We start from the raw sequence: 20,595 nt of genomic DNA, 5'->3' as shown, positions 1-20,595 counted from the left end.
GAAGACCGGGGAAACTCGGGTAGAGAGCAGTCTGGGTAAACTCTGGGTGGAGAGCAGTCTGGGTAAACTGGGTAGAGAGCAGTCTGGGTAAACTCTGGGTGGAGAGCAGTCTGGGTAAACTCTGGGTAGAGAGCAGTCTGGGTAAACTCTGGGTAGAGAGCAGTCTGGGTAAACTCTGGGTAGAGAGCAGTCTGGGTAAACTCTGGGTGAAGAGCCGTCTGTTAACTCTGAGAAAGCAATTTGAGGTAAACTCTGGAAGAGAGCAGTCTTTGTAAACTCGGGTAGAGAGGATCCTGTGTCAACTCGGAGTAGAGAGCAGTCTGGGATAAACTCTAGTTAGTGCGCAGCCGGCGTAAACTCTGAGTAGAAAGCAACTTGGGGTAAACTCTAGGTAGAGAGGAATCTGGGTAAACTCTGGGTTGAGACACTCTGGGTAAACTCAGGTAGAGTGCTGTCTGAAGTAAACTTTAGATAGGGAGCAGCCGGCGTAAACTTTGAGCAGAAAGCAATTTGGGGTAAACGCTGGGTAGAGAGCAGTCTGGGTAAACTCTGGGTAGAGAGCAGTCTGGGTAAACTCTTGGTAGAGAGCACTCTGGGTAAATTGAGTGTAGAAAGCAATGAGGAGTCCTGTAGCTCAGTGGTTAGAGCACTCGCTTTGCAAGCGAGAGACCTGAGTTCAATTCCAGGCAGAGGGCGAAACCTTGGGCAAATTTCCTTACTCCACACAGAGCCTAATAATAATCCCTCCAAAACAAAAAACAATAATAAATTGGTCATTTTCAATCGACGACTGTTTGTGGGACAATGCTGTGTGCAATTGGCTGCCGCGCTCACCCACAAATATACAGTCAATTCACTTCACAGTGTGTTCTGTGAAGCGGTTTGGGACGTCCTCCCGATGTGAAAAGCGCTATATCAAATGCAAGGATTATTATTATTATTAATTTGGTGTAAATTCTGGGTAGCGAGCAGATTGGAGTAAACTCTGGTAGCGGGCAGTTTGGGTAAACTCTGGGCAGAGAGCAGTCTGGGTAAACTTGGGTAGAGAGCAGTCTGGGTAAACTCTGGGTAGTGGGCAGTCTGGGTAAACTCGGGTAGAGAGCAGTCTGAGTAAACTCTGGGTAGAGAGCAGTCTGGGTAAACTCTGGGGAGAGAGCAGTCTGTGTTAACACTGAGAAAGCAATTTGAGGTAAACTCTGGGAAGAGAGCAGTCTTTGTAAACTTGGAGTAGAGAGCAGTCTGGGTCAACTCAGGTGGAGAGCAGTCTGGGATAAACTCTGCGTAGGGAGTAGTCTGGGTAAACTCTGGGTAGGGAGTAGTCTGGGTAAACTCTGGGTAGAGAGCAGTCTGGGTAAACTCTGGGTAGAGAGCAGTCTGGGATAAACTTAAGGTGGAGAGCAGTCTGGGTCAACTCGGAGTAGAGAGCAGTCTGGGATAAACTCAAGGTGGAGAGCAGTCTGGGTCAACTCGGAGTAGAGAGCAGTCTGGGATAAACTCTAGGTGGAGAGCAGTCTGGGTCAACTCAGAGTAGAGAGCAGTCTGGGATAAACTCAAGGTGGAGAGCAGTCTGGGTCAACTCGGAGTAGAGAGCAGTCTTTGTAAACTCGGGTAGAGAGGATTCTGGGTCAACTCGGAGTAGAGAGCAGTCTGGGTCAACTCTGGTTAGAGAGCAGTCTGCGTAAATTATGTGTGGAAAGCAATTTGGTGTAAATTCTGGGTAGCGAGCAGATTGGAGTAACTCTGGTAGAGGGCAGTCTGGGTAAACTCTGGGTAGAGAGCAGTCTGTGTTAACTCTGAGAAAGCAATTTGAGGTAAACTCTGGGAAGAGAGCAGTCTTTGTAAACTCGGGTAAAGAGCAATCCGGGTCAACTCGGAGTGGAGAGCAGTCTGGGTAAACTCTGGGTGGAGAGCAGTCAGGGGTTTACTCGGCTAGAGAGTAGTCTCGGGTTAACTCGGGTAGAGAGCAGTCTGGGTAAGCTCTGAGAAAGCAATTTGAGGTAAAGTCTGGGAAGAGAGCAGTCTTTGTAAACTCGGTTAGAGAGGAGTCTGGGTCAACTCGGAGTAGAGAGCAATCTGCATAAACTCTGAGTAGAAAGCAATTTGGGGTAAACGCTGGGTAGAGAGCAGTCTGGGTAAACTCTGGGTAGAGAGCAGTCTGGGTAAACTCTCGGTAGAGAGCAGTCTGGGGTAACTCTGGAAGAGAGTATTCTGGGTAAACTCTGGGTAGAGAGCACTCTGGTAATTGAGTGTAGAAAGCAATGAGGAGTCCTGTAGCTCAGTGGTTAGAGCACTCGCTTTGCAAGCGAGAGACCTGAGTTCAATTCCAGGCAGAGGGCGAAACCTTGGGCAAATTTCCTTACTCCACACAGTAATCCCTCCAAAACAAAAAACAATAATAAATTGGTCATTTTCAATCTACGACTGTTTGTGGGACAATGCTGTGTGCAATTGGCTGCCGCGTTCGCCCACAAATATACAGTCAATTCACTTCACAGTGTGTTCTGTGAACCAGTTTGGGACGTCTCCCGATGTGAATAGCGCTATATCAAATGCAAGGATTATTATTATTATTAATTTGGTGTAAATTCTGGGTAGCGAGCAGATTGGAGTAAACTCTGGTAGTGGGCAGTTTGGGTAAACTCTGGGCAGAGAGCAGTCTGGGTAAACTCGGGTAGAGAGCAGTCTGGGTAAACTCGGGTAGAGAGCAGTCTGGGTAAACTCGGGGTAGAGAGCAGTCTGGGTAAACTCAGCGTAGAGAGCAGTCCGGGTGAACTCTGGGTAGAAAGCAGTCTGTGTTAACTCTGAGAAAGCAATTTGAGGTAAACTCAGGGTAGAGAGCAGTCTATGTTAAGTCGGATAGAGAGCAGTCTGGGTAAACTCGGAGAAGAGAACAGTCTGGGATAAACTCTGTGTAGGGTGCAGTCTGGGTAAACTCTGTGTAGGGAGCAGTCTGGGTAAACTCGGGGTAGAGAGCAGTCTGGGGTTTACTCGGGAAGAGAGCAGTCTGGTTAAACTCGGGGTAGAGGGCAGTCTGGGTAAACTCTGGGTAGAGAGCAGTCTGGGTAAACTCTGGGTAGAGAACAGTCTGGGTAAACTCTGGGTAGAGAGCAGACTGGGTAAACAGTCGGTAGAGAGCAGTCTGGATAAACTCGGAGAAGAGAGCAGTGTGGGATAAACTCTGGGTAGAGAACAATCCGGGTAAACGAGGAGTAGAAAGCAGACTGGGGTAAACTCGGGTAGAGAGCAGTACTGAGCGGACTCTCGGTAGAGAGCAGTCTGGGTAAACTCGGGGTAGAGAGCAGTCTGGGTGAACACAAATTGAGAGCAGTCTGGGTAAATTATATGGAGAAAGCAATTTGGTGTAAATTCTGGGTAGCGAGCAGATTGGGTAAACTCTGGGTAGAGAGCAGTCTGGGTAAACTCTGGGTAGAGAGGAGTCTGGGTAAACTCTGGGTAGAGAGGAGTCTTTGTAAACTTGGAGTAGAGAGCAGTCTGGGTCAACTCGGGTGGAGAGCAGTCTGGGATAAACTCTGGGTAGGGAGTAGTCTCGGTAAACTCTGGGTTGAGAGCAGTCTGGGTAAACTCTGGGTAGAGAGCAGTCTGGGAAACTCAGGGTAGAGAGCAGTCTGGGATAAACTCCAGGTGGAGAGCAGTCTGGGTCAACTCGGAGTAGAGAGATGTCTGGATAAGCTCTGGGTAGAGAGCAGTCTGGGTAAACTCGGGGAAGAGAGCAGTCTGGGTAAACTTGGGGAAGAGAGCAGTCTGGGTAAACTCTGGGTAGAGAGCAGTCTGCGTAAATTATGTGTGGAAAGCAATTTGGTGTAAATTCTGGGTAGCGAGCAGATTGGAGTAACTCTGGTAGAGGGCAGTGTGGGTAAACTCTGGGTAGAGAGCAGTCTGGGTAAACTCTGGGTGAAGAGCCGTCTGTTAACTCTGAGAAAGCAATTTGAGGTCAATTCTGGGAAGAGAGCAGTCTTTGTAAACTCGGGTAAAGAGCAATACGGGTCAACTCGGAGTAGAGAGCAGTCTGGGTAAACTCTGGGTGGAGAGCAGTCTGGGTAAACTCTGGGTGGAGAGCAGTCAGGGGTTTACTCGGCTAGAGAGTAGTCTCGGGTTAACTCGGGTAGAGAGCAGTCTGGGTAAGCTCTGAGAAAGCAATTTGAGGTAAAGTCTGGGAAGAGAGCAGTCTTTGTAAACTCAGGTAGAGAGGATTCTGGGTCAACTCGGAGTAGAGGGCAGTCTGGGTAATCTCTGCGTAGAGAGGAGTCTGTGTTAACTCTGGGTAGTTAGCAGTCTGGGTAAACTCTGGGTAGAGAGCAGTCTGGGTAAACTCTGGGTGAAGAGCCGTCTGTTAACTCTGAGAAAGCAATTTGAGGTAAACTCTGGGAAGAGAGCAGTCTTTGTAAACTCGGGTAGAGAGGATCCTGTGTCAACTCGGAGTAGAGAGCAGTCTGGGATAAACTCTAGTTAGTGCGCAGCCGGCGTAAACTCTGAGTAGAAAGCAACTTGGGGTAAACTCTAGGTAGAGAGGAATCTGGGTAAACTCTGGGTTGAGACACTCTGGGTAAACTCAGGTAGAGTGCTGTCTGAAGTAAACTTTAGATAGGGAGCAGCCGGCGTAAACTTTGAGTAGAAAGCAATTTGGGGTAAACGCTGGGTAGAGAGCAGTCTGGGTAAACTCTGGGTGGAGAGCAGTCAGGGGTTTACTCGGCTAGAGAGTAGTCTCGGGTTAACTCGGGTAGAGAGCAGTCTGGGTAAGCTCTGAGAAAGCAATTTGAGGTAAAGTCTGGGAAGAGAGCAGTCTTTGTAAACTCGGTTAGAGAGGAGTCTGGGTCAACTCGGAGTAGAGAGCATTCTGGGATAAACTCTAGGTAGAGAGCAATCTGCATAAACTCTGAGTAGAAAGCAATTTGGGGTAAACGCTGGGTAGAGAGCAGTCTGGGTAAACTCTGGGTAGAGAGCAGTCTGGGTAAACTCTCGGTAGAGAGCATTCTGGGGTAACTCTGGGAAGAGAGTATTCTGGGTAAACTCTGGGTAGAGAGCACTCTGGGTAAATTGAGTGTAGAAAGCAATGAGGAGTCCTGTAGCTCAGTGGTTAGAGCACTCGCTTTGCAAGCGAGAGACCTGAGTTCAATTCCAGGCAGAGGGCGAAACCTTGGGCAAATTTCCTTACTCCACACAGTAATCCCTCCAAAACAAAAAACAATAATAAATTGGTCATTTTCAATCTACGACTGTTTGTGGGACAATGCTGTGTGCAATTGGCTGCCGCGTTCGCCCACAAATATACAGTCAATTCACTTCACAGTGTGTTCTGTGAAGCAGTTTGGGACGTCCTCCCGATGTGAATAGCGCTATATCAAATGCAAGGATTATTATTATTATTAATTTGGTGTAAATTCTGGGTAGCGAGCAGATTGGAGTAAACTCTGGTAGTGGGCAGTTTGGGTAAACTCTGGGCAGAGAGCAGTCTGGGTAAACTCTGGGTAGAGAGGAGTCTGGGTAAACTCTGGGTAGAGAGGAGTCTTTGTAAACTTGGAGTAGAGAGCAGTCTGGGTCAACTCGGGTGGAGAGCAGTCTGGGATAAACTCTGGTTAGGGAGTAGTCTCGGTAAACTCTGGGTTGAGAGCAGTCTGGGTAAACTCTGGGTAGAGAGCAGTCTGGGAAACTCAGGGTAGAGAGCAGTCTGGGATAAACTCCAGGTGGAGAGCAGTCTGGGTCAACTCGGAGTAGAGAGATGTCTGGATAAGCTCTGGGTAGAGAGCAGTCTGGGTAAACTCGGGGAAGAGAGCAGTCTGGGTAAACTCGGGGAAGAGAGCAGTCTGGGTAAACTCTGGGTAGAGAGCAGTCTGCGTAAATTATGTGTGGAAAGCAATTTGGTGTAAATTCTGGGTAGCGAGCAGATTGGAGTAACTCTGGTAGAGGGCAGTGTGGGTAAACTCTGGGTAGAGAGTAGTCTGGGTAAACTCTGGGTGAAGAGCCGTCTGTTAACTCTGAGAAAGCAATTTGAGGTCAACTCTGGGAAGAGAGCAGTCTTTGTAAACTCGGGTAAAGAGCAATACGGGTCAACTCGGAGTAGAGAGCAGTCTGGGTAAACTCTGGGTGGAGAGCAGTCTGGGTAAACTCTGGGTGGAGAGCAGTCAGGGGTTTACTCGGCTAGAGAGTAGTCTCGGGTTAACTCGGGTAGAGAGCAGTCTGGGTAAGCTCTGAGAAAGCAATTTGAGGTAAAGTCTGGGAAGAGAGCAGTCTTTGTAAACTCAGGTAGAGAGGATTCTGGGTCAACTCGGAGTAGAGGGCAGTCTGGGTAATCTCTGGGTAGAGAGGAGTCTGTGTTAACTCTGGGTAGAGAGCAGTCTGGGTAAACTCTGGGTAGAGAGCAGTCTGGGTAAACTCTGGGTAGAGAGCAGTCTGGGTAACCTCTGGGTAGAGAGCAGTCTGGGATAAACTCAAGGTGGAGAGCAGTCTGGGTCAACTCGGAGTAGAGAGCAGTCTGGGATACACTCAAGGTGGAGAGCAGTCTGGGTCAACTCGGAGTAGAGAGCAGTCTGGGATAAACTCAAGGTGGAGAGCAGTCTGGGTCAACTCAGAGTAGTGAGCAGTCTGGGATAAACTCAAGGTGGAGAGCAGTCTGGGTCAACTCAGAGTAGTGAGCAGTCTGGGATAAACTCTAGGTGGAGAGCAGTCTGGGTCAACTCGGAGTAGAGAGCAGTCTTTGTAAACTCAGGTAGAGAGGATTCTGGGTCAACTCGGAGTAGAGAGCAGTCTGGGTCAACTCTGGGTAGAGAGCAGTCTGCGTAAATTATGTGTGGAAAGCAATTTGGTGTAAATTCTGGGTAGCGAGCAGATTGGAGTAACTCTGGTAGAGGGCAGTCTGGGTAAACTCTGGGTAGAGAGCAGTCTGTGTTAACTCTGAGAAAGCAATTTGAGGTAAACTCTGGGAAGAGAGCAGTCTTTGTAAACTCGGGTAAAGAGCAGTCCGGGTCAACTCGGAGTAGAGAGCAGTCTGGGTAAACTCTGGGTGGAGAGCAGTCTGGGTAAACTCTGGGTGGAGAGCAGTCAGGGGTTTACTCGGCTAGAGAGTAGTCTCGGGTTAACTCGGGTAGAGAGCAGTCTGGGTAAGCTCTGAGAAAGCAATTTGAGGTAAAGTCTGGGAAGAGAGCAGTCTTTGTAAACTCGGTTAGAGAGGAGTCTGGGTCAACTCGGAGTAGAGAGCATTCTGGGATAAACTCTAGGTAGAGAGCAATCTGCATAAACTCTGAGTAGAAAGCAATTTGGGGTAAACGCTGGGTAGAGAGCAGTCTGGATAAACTCTGGGTAGAGAGCAGTCTGGGTAAACTCTCGGTAGAGAGCATTCTGGGGTAACTCTGGGAAGAGAGTATTCTGGGTAAACTCTGGGTAGAGAGCACTCTGGGTAAATTGAGTGTAGAAAGCAATGAGGAGTCCTGTAGCTCAGTGGTTAGAGCACTCGCTTTGCAAGCGAGAGACCTGAGTTCAATTCCAGGCAGAGGGCGAAACCTTGGGCAAATTTCCTTACTCCACACAGTAATCCCTCCAAAACAAAAAACAATAATAAATTGGTCATTTTCAATCTACGACTGTTTGTGGGACAATGCTGTGTGCAATTGGCTGCCGCGTTCGCCCACAAATATACAGTCAATTCACTTCACAGTGTGTTCTGTGAACCAGTTTGGGACGTCCTCCCGATGTGAATAGCGCTATATCAAATGCAAGGATTATTATTATTATTAATTTGGTGTAAATTCTGGGTAGCGAGCAGATTGGAGTAAACTCTGGTAGTGGGCAGTTTGGGTAAACTCTGGGCAGAGAGCAGTCTGGGTAAACTCGGGTAGAGAGCAGTCTGGGTAAACTCGGGTAGAGAGGAGTCTGGGTAAACTCTGGGTAGAGAGGAGTCTGGGTAAACTCTGGGTGAAGAGCCGTCTGTTAACTCTGAGAAAGCAATTTGAGGTCAACTCTGGGAAGAGAGCAGTCTTTGTAAACTCGGGTAAAGAGCAATCCGGGTCAACTCGGAGTAGAGAGCAGTCTGGGTAAACTCTGGGTGGAGAGCAGTCTGGGTAAACTCTGGGTGGAGAGCAGTCAGGGGTTTACTCGGCTAGAGAGTAGTCTCGGGTTAACTCGGGTAGAGAGCAGTCTGGGTAAGCTCTGAGAAAGCAATTTGAGGTAAAGTCTGGGAAGAGAGCAGTCTTTGTAAACTCAGGTAGAGAGGATTCTGGGTCAACTCGGAGTAGAGGGCAGTCTGGGTAATCTCTGGGTAGAGAGGAGTCTGTGTTAACTCTGGGTAGAGAGCAGTCTGGGTAAACTCTGGGTAGAGAGCAGTCTGGGTAAACTCTGGGTAGAGAGCAGTCTGGGTAAACTCTGGGTAGAGAGCAGTCTGGGTAAACTCTGGGTAGAGAGCAGTCTGGGTAAACTCTGGGTAGAGAGCAGTCTGGGTAAACTCTGGGTAGTAAGCAGTCTGGGTAAACTCTGGGTAGAGAGCAGTCTGGGTAAACTCTGGGTAGAGAGCAGTCTGGGTAAACTCTGGGTAGAGAGCAGTCTGGGTAAACTCTGGGTGAAGAGCCGTCTGTTAACTCTGAGAAAGCAATTTGAGGTAAACTCTGGGAAGAGAGCAGTCTTTGTAAACTCGGGTAGAGAGGATCCTGTGTCAACTCGGAGTAGAGAGCAGTCTGGGATAAACTCTAGTTAGTGCGCAGCCGGCGTAAACTCTGAGTAGAAAGCAACTTGGGGTAAACTCTAGGTAGAGAGGAATCTGGGTAAACTCTGGGTTGAGACACTCTGGGTAAACTCAGGTAGAGTGCTGTCTGAAGTAAACTTTAGATAGGGAGCAGCCGGCGTAAACTTTGAGTAGAAAGCAATTTGGGGTAAACGCTGGGTAGAGAGCAGTCTGGGTAAACTCTGGGTAGAGAGCACTCTGGGTAAATTGAGTGTAGAAAGCAATGAGGAGTCCTGTAGCTCAGTGGTTAGAGCACTCGCTTTGCAAGCGAGAGACCTGAGTTCAATTCCAGGCAGAGGGCGAAACCTTGGGCAAGTTTCCTTACTCCACACAGAGCCTAATAATAATCCCTCCAAAAACCAAAAACAATAATAAATTGGTCATTTTCAATCTACGACTGTTTGTGGGACAATGCTGTGTGCAATTGGCTGCCGCGTTCGCCCACAAATATACAGTCAATTCACTTCACAGTGTGTTCTGTGAAGCGGTTTGGGACGTCCTCCCGATGTGAAAAGCGCTATATCAAATGCAAGGATTATTATTATTATTAATTTGGTGTAAATTCTGGGTAGCGAGCAGATTGGAGTAAACTCTGGTAGTGGGCAGTTTGGGTAAACTCTGGGTAGAGAGCAGTCTGGGTAAACTCGGGTAGAGAGCAGTCTGGGTAAACTCGGGTAGAGAGCAGTCTGGGTAAACTCTCGGTAGAGAGCAGTCTGGGTAAACTCTGGGTAGAGAGCAGTCCGGGTGAACTCAGCGTAGAGAGCAGTCCGGGTGAACTCTGGGTAGAAAGCAGTCTGTGTTAACTCTGAGAAAGCAATTTGAGGTAAACTCAGGGTAGAGAGCAGTCTATGTTAAGTCGGATAGAGAGCAGTCTGGGTAAACTTGGAGAAGAGAGCAGTCTGGGATAAACTCTGTGTAGGGAGCAGTCTGGGTAAACTCAGTGTAGGGAGCAGTCTGGGTAAACTCGGGGTAGAGGGCAGTCTGGGGTTTACTCGGGAAGAGAGCAGTCTGGGTAAACTCTGGGTAGAGAGCAATCCGGGTAAACGAGGAGTAGAAAGCAGACTGGGGTAAACTCGGGTAGAGAGCAGTTCTGAGCGGACTCTCGGTAGAGAGCAGTCTGGGTAAACTCGGGGTAGAGAGCAGTCTGGGTGAACACAAATTGAGAGCAGTCTGGGTAAATTATATGGAGAAAGCAATTTGGTGTAAATTCTGGGTAGCGAGCAGATTGGGTAAACTCTGGGTAGAGAGCAGTCTGGGTAAACTCTGGGTAGAGAGCAGTCTGGGTAAACTCTGGGTAGAGAGGAGTCTGGGTAAACTCTGGGTAGAGGGCAGACTGGGTAAACTCTGGGTAGAGGGCAGTCTGGGTAAACTCGGAGAAGAGAGCATTCTGGGATAAACTCTGGGTAGAGAGCAATCCGGGTAAACGCGGAGTAGAAAGCAGACCGGGGTAAACTCTGGGTAGAGAGCAGTCTGGGTAAACTCTGGGTAGAGAGCAGTCTGGGTAAACTCAGCGTAGAGAGCAGTCTGGGTAAACTCTGGGTAGAGAGCAGTCTGGGTAAACTCTGGGTAGAGAGCAGTCTGGGTAAACTCTGGGTAGAGAGCAGTCTGGGTAAACTCTGGGTAGAGAGCAGTCTGGGTAAACTCAGCGTAGAGAGCAGTCTGGGTAAACTCGGGTTGAGATCACTGAGATGATTCCCAGTCAGGCTCTTACGCACTCCAACATGCAGCCCTACGCGAGGCCGCTGTATAAATTCAATTTTTTTTATAAGGTCTTTCTTCCTGACCAGAGTTAAGTTGTCGGGAGCCAGGATGCTGTGCAGATTTCTAGCCTCAGTGTAACAGCAGCTGTTGTTTCTGTGACCGTAGGACGAATCGGGCTGTGGAAGGACATCTTCACTGTGGCCATGAACGAGAAATTTGATGCCATTTTTAAACAGAAGATGGGAAAATCAGACCTGACCTTTGACTTCAGTGTATAAGCCACGTGCAAGCAACACACTTCATCCACTTTGCCCTGTGTGTAATCACTGGGCCCTGACTCGTTGCTGCCTCTCTGGTGATGAGGTTCTGCCTACCTGCTTGTGTCTGTCAGCAAGTCTGTCTTTCTACCTTGCCTGTATGTTTGTCTACACACACTGCCCCCCATCACACACACACTGACCCCCCCCACCACCAGCACACACACTGCCTCCCCCAGTACTCACGCACATAAACACAAACTGCACACCCAGCATATACACACACACACACACTGTCTCCCCAGCACACATGCACACTGACCCCAGCATACACACACTGACATCCCAGCACACACACACTGCTTCCCCCGGCACACACACACTAACCTGCAGCACACACAATCTGATACTCCCATCACACACACTAACCCCCACATCACACACACTGCTTCCCCAGCACCCACTCACTGACCCCTGACACTGCCCAGCACACACTGACCTCCCAGCACACACACACTGAATCCCAAACACACTCACAAATTGCACCCCCAGCTCACACACACATACCCCCCCAGAAGACATACACTGACCACCCCCCCCAGCACACACACACACACTGACACCCCCAGCACACATACTGCTCACCCAGCACATACACTGACTGACTTCCAGCACACACACTGACCCCACCCTCCCCACACACATACACTGAGCCCCCCCAGCACAGACCCTGCCTCCCCAACACACACACACACTGACCCCCACCCCCCCATAGCACACGCACTCACACACATGAACACACAGATCCCTTCCCAGGACAAACATACTCATTGACCCCCAGCACAATCACTGACTCCATCCCAGCACACACACAGATGCCCCCCCGGCACACACACACTAACCTGCAGCACACACAATCTGATACCCCCATCACACACACACTGCTTCCCCAGCACCCACTCACTGACCTCTGACCCTGCTCAGCACACACACTGACCCCTGACCCCGCCCACCACACACACTCACCCACCATCACACACTGACGCCCCCAGCACACACTCAACTGACCCCCAGCACACACACTAAGCCCTGTAGCACACACATTGAACGCTCTCACACAAACACACCCCAGCACACACACTGACTCCCCAGTATACCCACTGAGCCCCCAGCACACACACTCACACATATAAACACATAGACCCCATCCCAGCACAAACACACTCACTGGCCCACCAGCACACATACACCGACCACCCCAGCACACAGCCTGACCCACCAGCACACACACTGACCCCACCCCCGCACTACACACACTGAACCTCCAGCACACCCACTGAGCCCCCAGGACACACACAGCACCCCCTCCCGCAGCATACACACACTGATCTGCAATCACACACTGCACCCCCCCTTTACATACATTGAACATCCAGCACACACACTGACCCCCCCCCCCCATTACACACACTGAACCTCCAGCACACACACTGAGCCTCAAGGACACACACTGACCGCCCCCAGCACACACTGCCCCCCACCACACACACACCGGACCCTCAGAACACACACAGCCACCCCAGCACACACACACATTGACCTGCCATCATGCACTGACACCCCCAGCACATACACTGACCCCCATACACACACACAAACTGAACCTCCAGCACACACACACACACTGACCCCCAGCATACACATAAACTGAACCCCAGCGCACACTGAATCCCCAACACACTCACAAGCTGACCCCCCAGCTCACACACACACACTGACCACCCCCCGCCCACCCCAGAACACACACTGAATCCCCAGCACATACACTGACCCCCCCCCCCACAGCACACACATTGACCCACCAGCTCACACACTGAACACCCCAGCACAAACACTGGACCACCCAGGACACACACTGACTCCCAGCAGACACTGACCCCGGACCCCAACGCACAAACACTGAACACACCAGCACACACACACTGACCCCCCCTCCCAGCGCACACACACACTGAATCCCCAGCACATTCACTGACCCCGCAGCACACACACACACTGATTCCCCCAGCACACACACTGACCGCCCCCCCCCCCTCCCCCCACCCGGACACACACTGAACCTTGACCCTGCCCACAGCACACACACTGAACCCGGACCTCAACACACAAACACTGACCCATCCCCTCAGTACACCCTCTGACTCCCCCCAGCACATACACACACTGACCCCTGCCGCACACACACAAACACTGACCCCACCGCAGACAGACCCACTCCCCCCCCCATCCCACCCAGCACACATACTGACCTCCCCAACACACACACACACTGACACCCCCAGCGCACACACACCCACTGACCACCCCGCACAACATCCTGAACCACCCAGCACACAAACTGACCCCCCACCGGATATACACACACTGATCTCTCCCAGCACACACACCCACTGACCCCACAGCAAACACACACCCACACATACAGAGACCACCCCCAGCACACACACACACATACTGACCCGTCAACACACACAAACATTGACCCTGCCAGCACACACACACACACACACACTGACTCCCCAGCGCACAGACTGATCCCCCCAGCACACACACTGACACCCCAGCACGCACAGAGACACACCCAGCAGACACATACACATTGAACCCTGCAGCACACACTGACCTCAGACCCCAACACATAAACACTGAACCCACCAGCACAAACACACTGACACCCCCAGCGACGCACACAGACACACTGAACCCCCAGCACAAATAATGACCCTGCAGCATACACACTAACCTCCCCAGCATTTCCCCAAAACACTGACCGCCCCAGCACACACACACACACTGACCCCTAAGCACACACACTGACCCCCCCCCCAGCACCCACATACAGACCCATCCCCCAACCAGCACATACACACACTGACCCCCATCCCGCACACACACTGAATACGGACCTCAACACACAAACACTGAACACCCCCCCCGCACCCAACACCCTCTGACCCCGCCCCCAGCACACACACACACACACACACACACACACTGACCCCCCCCCACCAAGCACACACACTGACCACCCCCGACAGACACACTGACCCCCCCTAGCACACACAATGACACCCCAGGACACACACACGCAAACATTGACCACCCCCAGGACACACACACTGACCGCCCAGCACACACATACAATGATCCCCCCCACCCCAGCACACACACACTGACCCCCCCCAGCACACACACTGACCCCCCCAGCACACACACTGACTCCCCCGGCACACAAACTGACTCCCCCAGCACACAAACTGACTCCCCCAGTACACACACTGACCCCCCCCAGCACACACACACACTGACTCCCCCACCCCCCCAGCACACACACTGACCCCCCCCAGCACACACACTGACACCCCCCTAGCTCACATACACACACTAACCCCACAAGCTCACACACAAACACACACATTGATCCCCCCCCAGCACACACACTGACATGCCCCAGCATACACCCAGCACACACTGAAACACCCCAACACACACACACAGACTCCCCACAGCACACACACTGAGCAAAAACACTTGACATCCCTCAGCACACACACTGAACCCCCCCCCAGCACATACACTGTGACCACCCCCACAGTAGACACACACACACTGACCCCCTCCCACCCAGCACACACTGATCCCGGACCCCAACACACAAACTCTGACTCCCCAGTACACACACTGACCCCACCCCCAGCACACACGCACTAACTAGCCCCCAGCATACGCACTGACCCCCTCAGTGCACACACTGAAAACTGACCCTACCCCCAGCATACGCACTGACACCGCCCCTAGCACGGATACCCTGACGCAACCCCCAGCAAACACACATTGAACCCCCCCCACCCAGCACACCCATACAGATTACCCAGCAAACACACCGAACCCAGACCCCAACATACAAACACTGAACCCACCCAACCCACCACATGACACACTGACCTCCCAGCACACAAACATTGACCACCCAGTTCACAAACTGACCCACCCAGCAAACACACACACACACTGACCTCCACCAGCACACACACCACACACACACAATAACCTGGCAGCACACACACACACTGACCCCTGAGCAAAATACTGACCCTTCCAGGACACATACACTGACAAGCCCCAGCACACACACACACTGAACCCCCCAGCACATACATACAGACCCAACCCCCCCAAAAGCACACACCCTGAACCTGCCCCTAGCACACACATACTGACCCTCCCCAGCACACACCCACCCACTGACCCCCCCATCACACACACACACACACTGACCCACCCTAGCACACACACACAAACTGAACCCCACCCAGCATACACATCACTCAGCAAACACACTGAACCCAGACTCCAACACACAAACACTGAAAATGAACCCACCCAACACACGAAAACTGAACCCCCAGCACACACACACAGAGAGTCCCCAGCAAACACTCGCACTGACCCCCCCAATGACACACTGACCTCCCAGTATACACACTGACCCACCCAGCAAACACACACACACTGACCTCCACCAGCACACACACCACATACACACACTGATCCTCCCAGCACACACACACACACTGACCCCCCAGCACATCATACAGACCCAACCTCCCCCAAAAGCACACACACTGACCCTGGACCTCAATACAGAAACACTGACCCACCCACCCCAGTACACACCTTGAACCCGCCCCTAGCACACACTGAACCCCCCCCACCCAGCATACACATACAGATCACCCAGCAAACACACTGAACCCAGACTCCAACACACAAACACTGAACCCACCCAACACCTCCATGACACACTGACCCACTCAGCACACAAAAACCGAACCCCCAGCACACACACACACACAGAGTCTCCAGCACACACTCACACTGAACCCCAATGACACGCTGACCTCCCAGCAGTGTGTGCGTGTGCTGGGGGGGGCGGGGTGGGGCCGTGTGTGAGTGTGTGTTGGGGATGCAGTGTGTACTGGGCGGGTCAGTGTGTGTGCTGGGGTGGTCAGTGGGTGTGCTGAGGGGGGGTCAGTGGGTGGGCTGTGGGGTCAGTGTGTGTGCTGAGGGTGGTCAGTGTGTGTGTATGTGCTGGGGGGAGTCAGAGGGTGTACTGAGGGGATGGGTCAGTGTTTGTGTATTAAGGTCTGGGTTCAGTGTGTGTGTTGTGGGCAGGGTCAAGGTTCAGTGTAGGTGGGGGGAGGGGGGGGCGCTCAGTGTGTGTGTGTATGCTGGGGGAATCCAGCAAACACTCACACTGACTCCCCAATGACACGCTGACCTCCCAGCAAACACACACACACATTAACCTCCCAGTACACACACACATATCGACACAGCTCCCAGCACATATACACACACTGACCCATCCCAGCACTGATCCCCCCAGGCACACACACTGATCACCCACCAGCATACACACACACACACTGAACCCACCAGCATATACACACACTGACTGCCCCCCCCCCCCCCACAGCACACGCACACACTGACACCCCCAGCATACACACACACAATAACCTCCCAACACACACACACACTGACCCCTGAGCAAACACAGACACCCTCCCCAGCTCACACAAACACACACCCAGCGCACACACTGACCCCCCAGCCCACACAAACACACACTGACACCCCTCCCAACACACATACACACACACACTGACCTTCCCAATACACACTGACCCTCCTGGGGCGCACACACTGACCGCCCCAGCACACTCACACACACTGCCCCCCAGCACACATACTGACTCCCCTCCCAGCATATACACACATACTGACACCCCAGCACACACCCAAACCACCCAGCACGCACACTGAACCCACAACACACACACTGATCCTCCAGCATACATACTGAACCCCCCAGCGCACACACACAGACCCCACCCCAGCACACACACACAGACACCCCCCCAGTAAACACACTGACCCCTTCAGCACGCACACACACACTGACCATCCCCTGCACACATACTGACCTCCCCAGCATACACACTGAACTCCCCAGCACACACTCACACACTGACCCCCACCCAGCACACACAATGTAACAATGTAACACACACTGACCCCTCCGGCACACACACACACACTGACCCCACCCCCCAGCACACACACACACTGACCATCCCCTGCACACACACTGAACTTCCCAGCACACACACACTGATTCCCAGCACACACGCTGACCCCCCGGAACACACACTGAAACCCCCAGCACACACACACAGAACCCCCCCCAGTACACACACTGACCCCACCCCCCAGCACACTCACACTGACCACCCCCAGGACCCACACTGACCACCCCCCAGCACACACACACACTGACCATCCCCTGCACACACACTGACCATTCCCTGCACACACACTGACCCCCCCCAGCATACATACTGAATCCCCAGCACACACTCACACACTGACCCCACCCCCCAGCACACACACACTGACCACCCCCAGGACCCACACTGACCGCCCCAGTACGCACAATGACCCTCCATCAGCACACACACACACACTGACGCCCCAGCACACACACTGAACTCCCCAGCACACACTCACACACTGACCATCCCCTGCACAAACACTGACTCTCCCAGTACACACACTGACCCCTCCGCCACACACTGACCCCACCCCCCAGCACAAACACTGACACCCAAAGTACGCACAATGACCCGCCCTCAGCACACACACTGAACCCACAGCACACAACCTGAAACCCCCAGCACACACACAATGATCCACTCAGTACACACACTAACCCCTCCAGCACACACACACTGACCATCCCCTGCACACACACTGACCGCCCCCCCCCAGCACACACACTGACCCCCCAGCACACACACTGACTCTCCCAGCACACACACACACACACTGACACCCCCAGTACAACAACAACAACAACAAGATTCCATTTATTGAGCGCCTTTCACGTTGGGAGGACGTCCCAAGACGCTGTACAGTTGGGTCAGGACCCGAGCAGGGGGGAAATGGTGAGGGGAGGGAAGGGAGGGAGCGAGGAGGGGGTAGAGAGTTGAGAGGGGAGCTGAAGGCACGGTCAAAGAGAAAGGTCTTGAGACCGGCCTTGAAGGAGGAAAGGGAGGAAGCGGCGAAGGCACTGGGGGATAGAGTTCCAGAGCCTCGGGGCTGAGAGGCTGAAGGCCCGGCCACCGATGGTAGGGCAGTTGGGGCGGGGAATGTGGAGCAGACCGGAGCCAGAGGAACGGAGGGTACGGGCAGGTAAGTAGGGGGATAGTAGGTCAGAGAGGTAGGACGGTGCAAGGCCGTGAATGGCCTTGTAGGTGAGGATCTTGAATTCGATCCTCTGGGGGATGGGGAGCCAGTGGAGGCGAGCGAGGGTGGGAGTGATGTGGTCCCGAAGCCTGGTGCGGGACAGTACACGAGCTGCAGAGTTCTGAATGACCTGCAGCTTGTGGAGGGAGGTGGCGGGAAGGCCGGCGAGGAGAGAGTTCCCATAGTCCAGCCTTGAGGTGATGAAGGCGTGGACCAGAGTTTCAGCAGCGTGAGGGGTGAGGTAGTGCCGTAGTCTGGCGATATTCCGGAGGTGATGGAAGGCAGTGCCAGCTGTGGCACAGATATGAGGGAGAAAGGACAGCTCAGGGTCGAACAGAACCCCGAGGTTCCTGACCGGCTTTGAGAGGTGGAGAGTGCAGCCTTGGATGCTGATGCTGTCAGCGCACAGTGACCCCCCCCAGCACACACACACACACAGACCACCCCCTGCACACACACTGACCCCCCCTCCCCCAGCACACACAAACACTGACCATCTCCTGCACACACACTGATACCCCAGCAAACACACTGAACTCCCCAACACACACACTGACTCTCCCAGTACACACACACTGACTTTCCTAGTACACATATACACAGACCACCCCCAGCACTCGCACTGACCGCCCCCCCAGCACACACACTGACCCCCCCAGCACACACACTGACTCTCCCAGCACACACACACACACACTGACCACCCCCAGCACACACACTGACCCCCCAGCACACATACTGACCCTCCAGCACACACACTGACCCCCCAGCACACACACTGACTCTCCCAGTACACACACACACACACTGACCACCCCCAGTACACACACTGACCCCCCAGCACACATACTGAACCCCCAGCATGCACACTGACCCCTCCGGCACACACTCACACACTGACCCCACCCCCCAGCACACACACACTGACACTCCAAGTACGCACAATGACCCACCCCCAGCACACACACACACACAGACCACCCCCAGGACATACACTGACCCCCCCAGCACACACACACACACAAACACACTGAGCAGCCCCAGCACACACACTGACCCCCCCCCCAGCACACACATTGATCCTCTTCCTAGTACACACACACACATACCACCCCCAGCACACACACTGACCGCCCCCCCAGCACACACACACACACAGCCTGGAATCCCCAGCACACACACTGACTCTCCCAGTACACACACATTAAGCACTCCCAGCACAAACACTGACCACCCCGAGGACACATACTGAACACCCCCAGCACACACACTGAATCCACCAGTACGCACAATGACCCCCCACCACACACACACACACTGCCCATCCCCAGCACACACACTGCCCTCCAAAGCACACACACTGACACCCCCAGCACACATACACACACACATACTGACCATCCCAGCACATAGACTGACCCTCCCCCCAACCCAGCAGACACACTGACAACCCCAGCAGACACACTGATCCCACCCAGCACACACACATAGACTGACCACCCCCAGCACACACTGACCACCCCCTGCACACACACTGACCCCCCAGCACACACACTGACACCTCCAGTATGCACAATGACCCCCCCTAGCACACACACACACACACTGGAACCCCCAGCACACACACTGACATCCCCAGCAGGCACACTGACTCTCCCAGTACACACACACTGATCCTCCAGCACACACACTGACCCCCCAGCATGCACACTGACCCCTCCGGCACACACTCACACACTGACCCCACCCCCCAGCACACACACACTGACATTCCAAGTACGCACAATGACCCACCCCCAGCACACACACACACACAGACCACCCCCAGGACATACACTGACCCCCCCAGCACACATTCACACACTGACCATCCCCTGCACACACACTGATTCTCCCAGTACACACACTGACCCCTCTGGCACACACTCACACACTAACCCCACCCCCCAGCACACACACACTGACCACCTCAGGACACATACTGACCCCCCTCACCGCAGCACACATACTGACCACCCTCCAGCACACATACACAAACTGAACCGTCCAGCACACACACACACACACACTGACTCTCCCAGTACACACACTGAATCCTCCGGCACACATTCAAACACTGACCCCACCACCCAGCACACACACACACACACACACACTGAAACCCCCCAGCAAACACACAATGACCCACCCAGTACACACACTGAACCCCCCTCCCCAGCACACACGCACACACACACTGAAACCCCCAGCAAACACACAATGACCCACCCAGTACACACACGCACACTGACCCCCCCCCCAGCACGCACACACAGACTGACCACCCCCAGCACACACACCGACCGCCCAGTACACACAATGACCACCCCAGCACACACACTGACCATTCCCAGTTCATACAATAACACACATACACATTGACCCCCCCTCAGCACACATACTGACCCCCCCCCTCCAGCACGCACACACTGACTCTCCCAGTACACACACTGAACCCTCCGGCACACACTCAAACACTGACCCCACCACCCAGCACAC

The 20,595-nt window shown here is 53.1% G+C and overlaps 1 protein-coding gene across 1 annotated transcript in view; it reads left to right on the top strand.

Moving 5' to 3' along the window:
• sult4a1 (sulfotransferase family 4A, member 1) overlaps positions 1-11,005 on the top strand; it is a 30,218-nt gene extending 19,213 nt beyond the window's left edge. The window contains exon 7 of the mRNA XM_042335291.1: positions 10,595-11,005. Within this exon, the coding sequence (XP_042191225.1) occupies positions 10,595-10,707 (113 nt within the window). The 3' untranslated portion in view covers positions 10,708-11,005. The remainder of the gene's footprint in view (positions 1-10,594) is intronic.
• The last annotated feature ends 9,590 nt before the right edge of the window (positions 11,006-20,595 follow it).

The sequence above is a fragment of the Callorhinchus milii genome, unplaced genomic scaffold (genome assembly GCF_018977255.1).
Source record: "Callorhinchus milii isolate IMCB2004 unplaced genomic scaffold, IMCB_Cmil_1.0 Scaffold5, whole genome shotgun sequence".
Lineage (NCBI taxonomy): Eukaryota > Metazoa > Chordata > Chondrichthyes > Chimaeriformes > Callorhinchidae > Callorhinchus > Callorhinchus milii.
The sequence above is the reverse complement of the archived record's forward strand: the minus strand, read 5'-3'. Positions and strand labels throughout refer to the sequence as shown.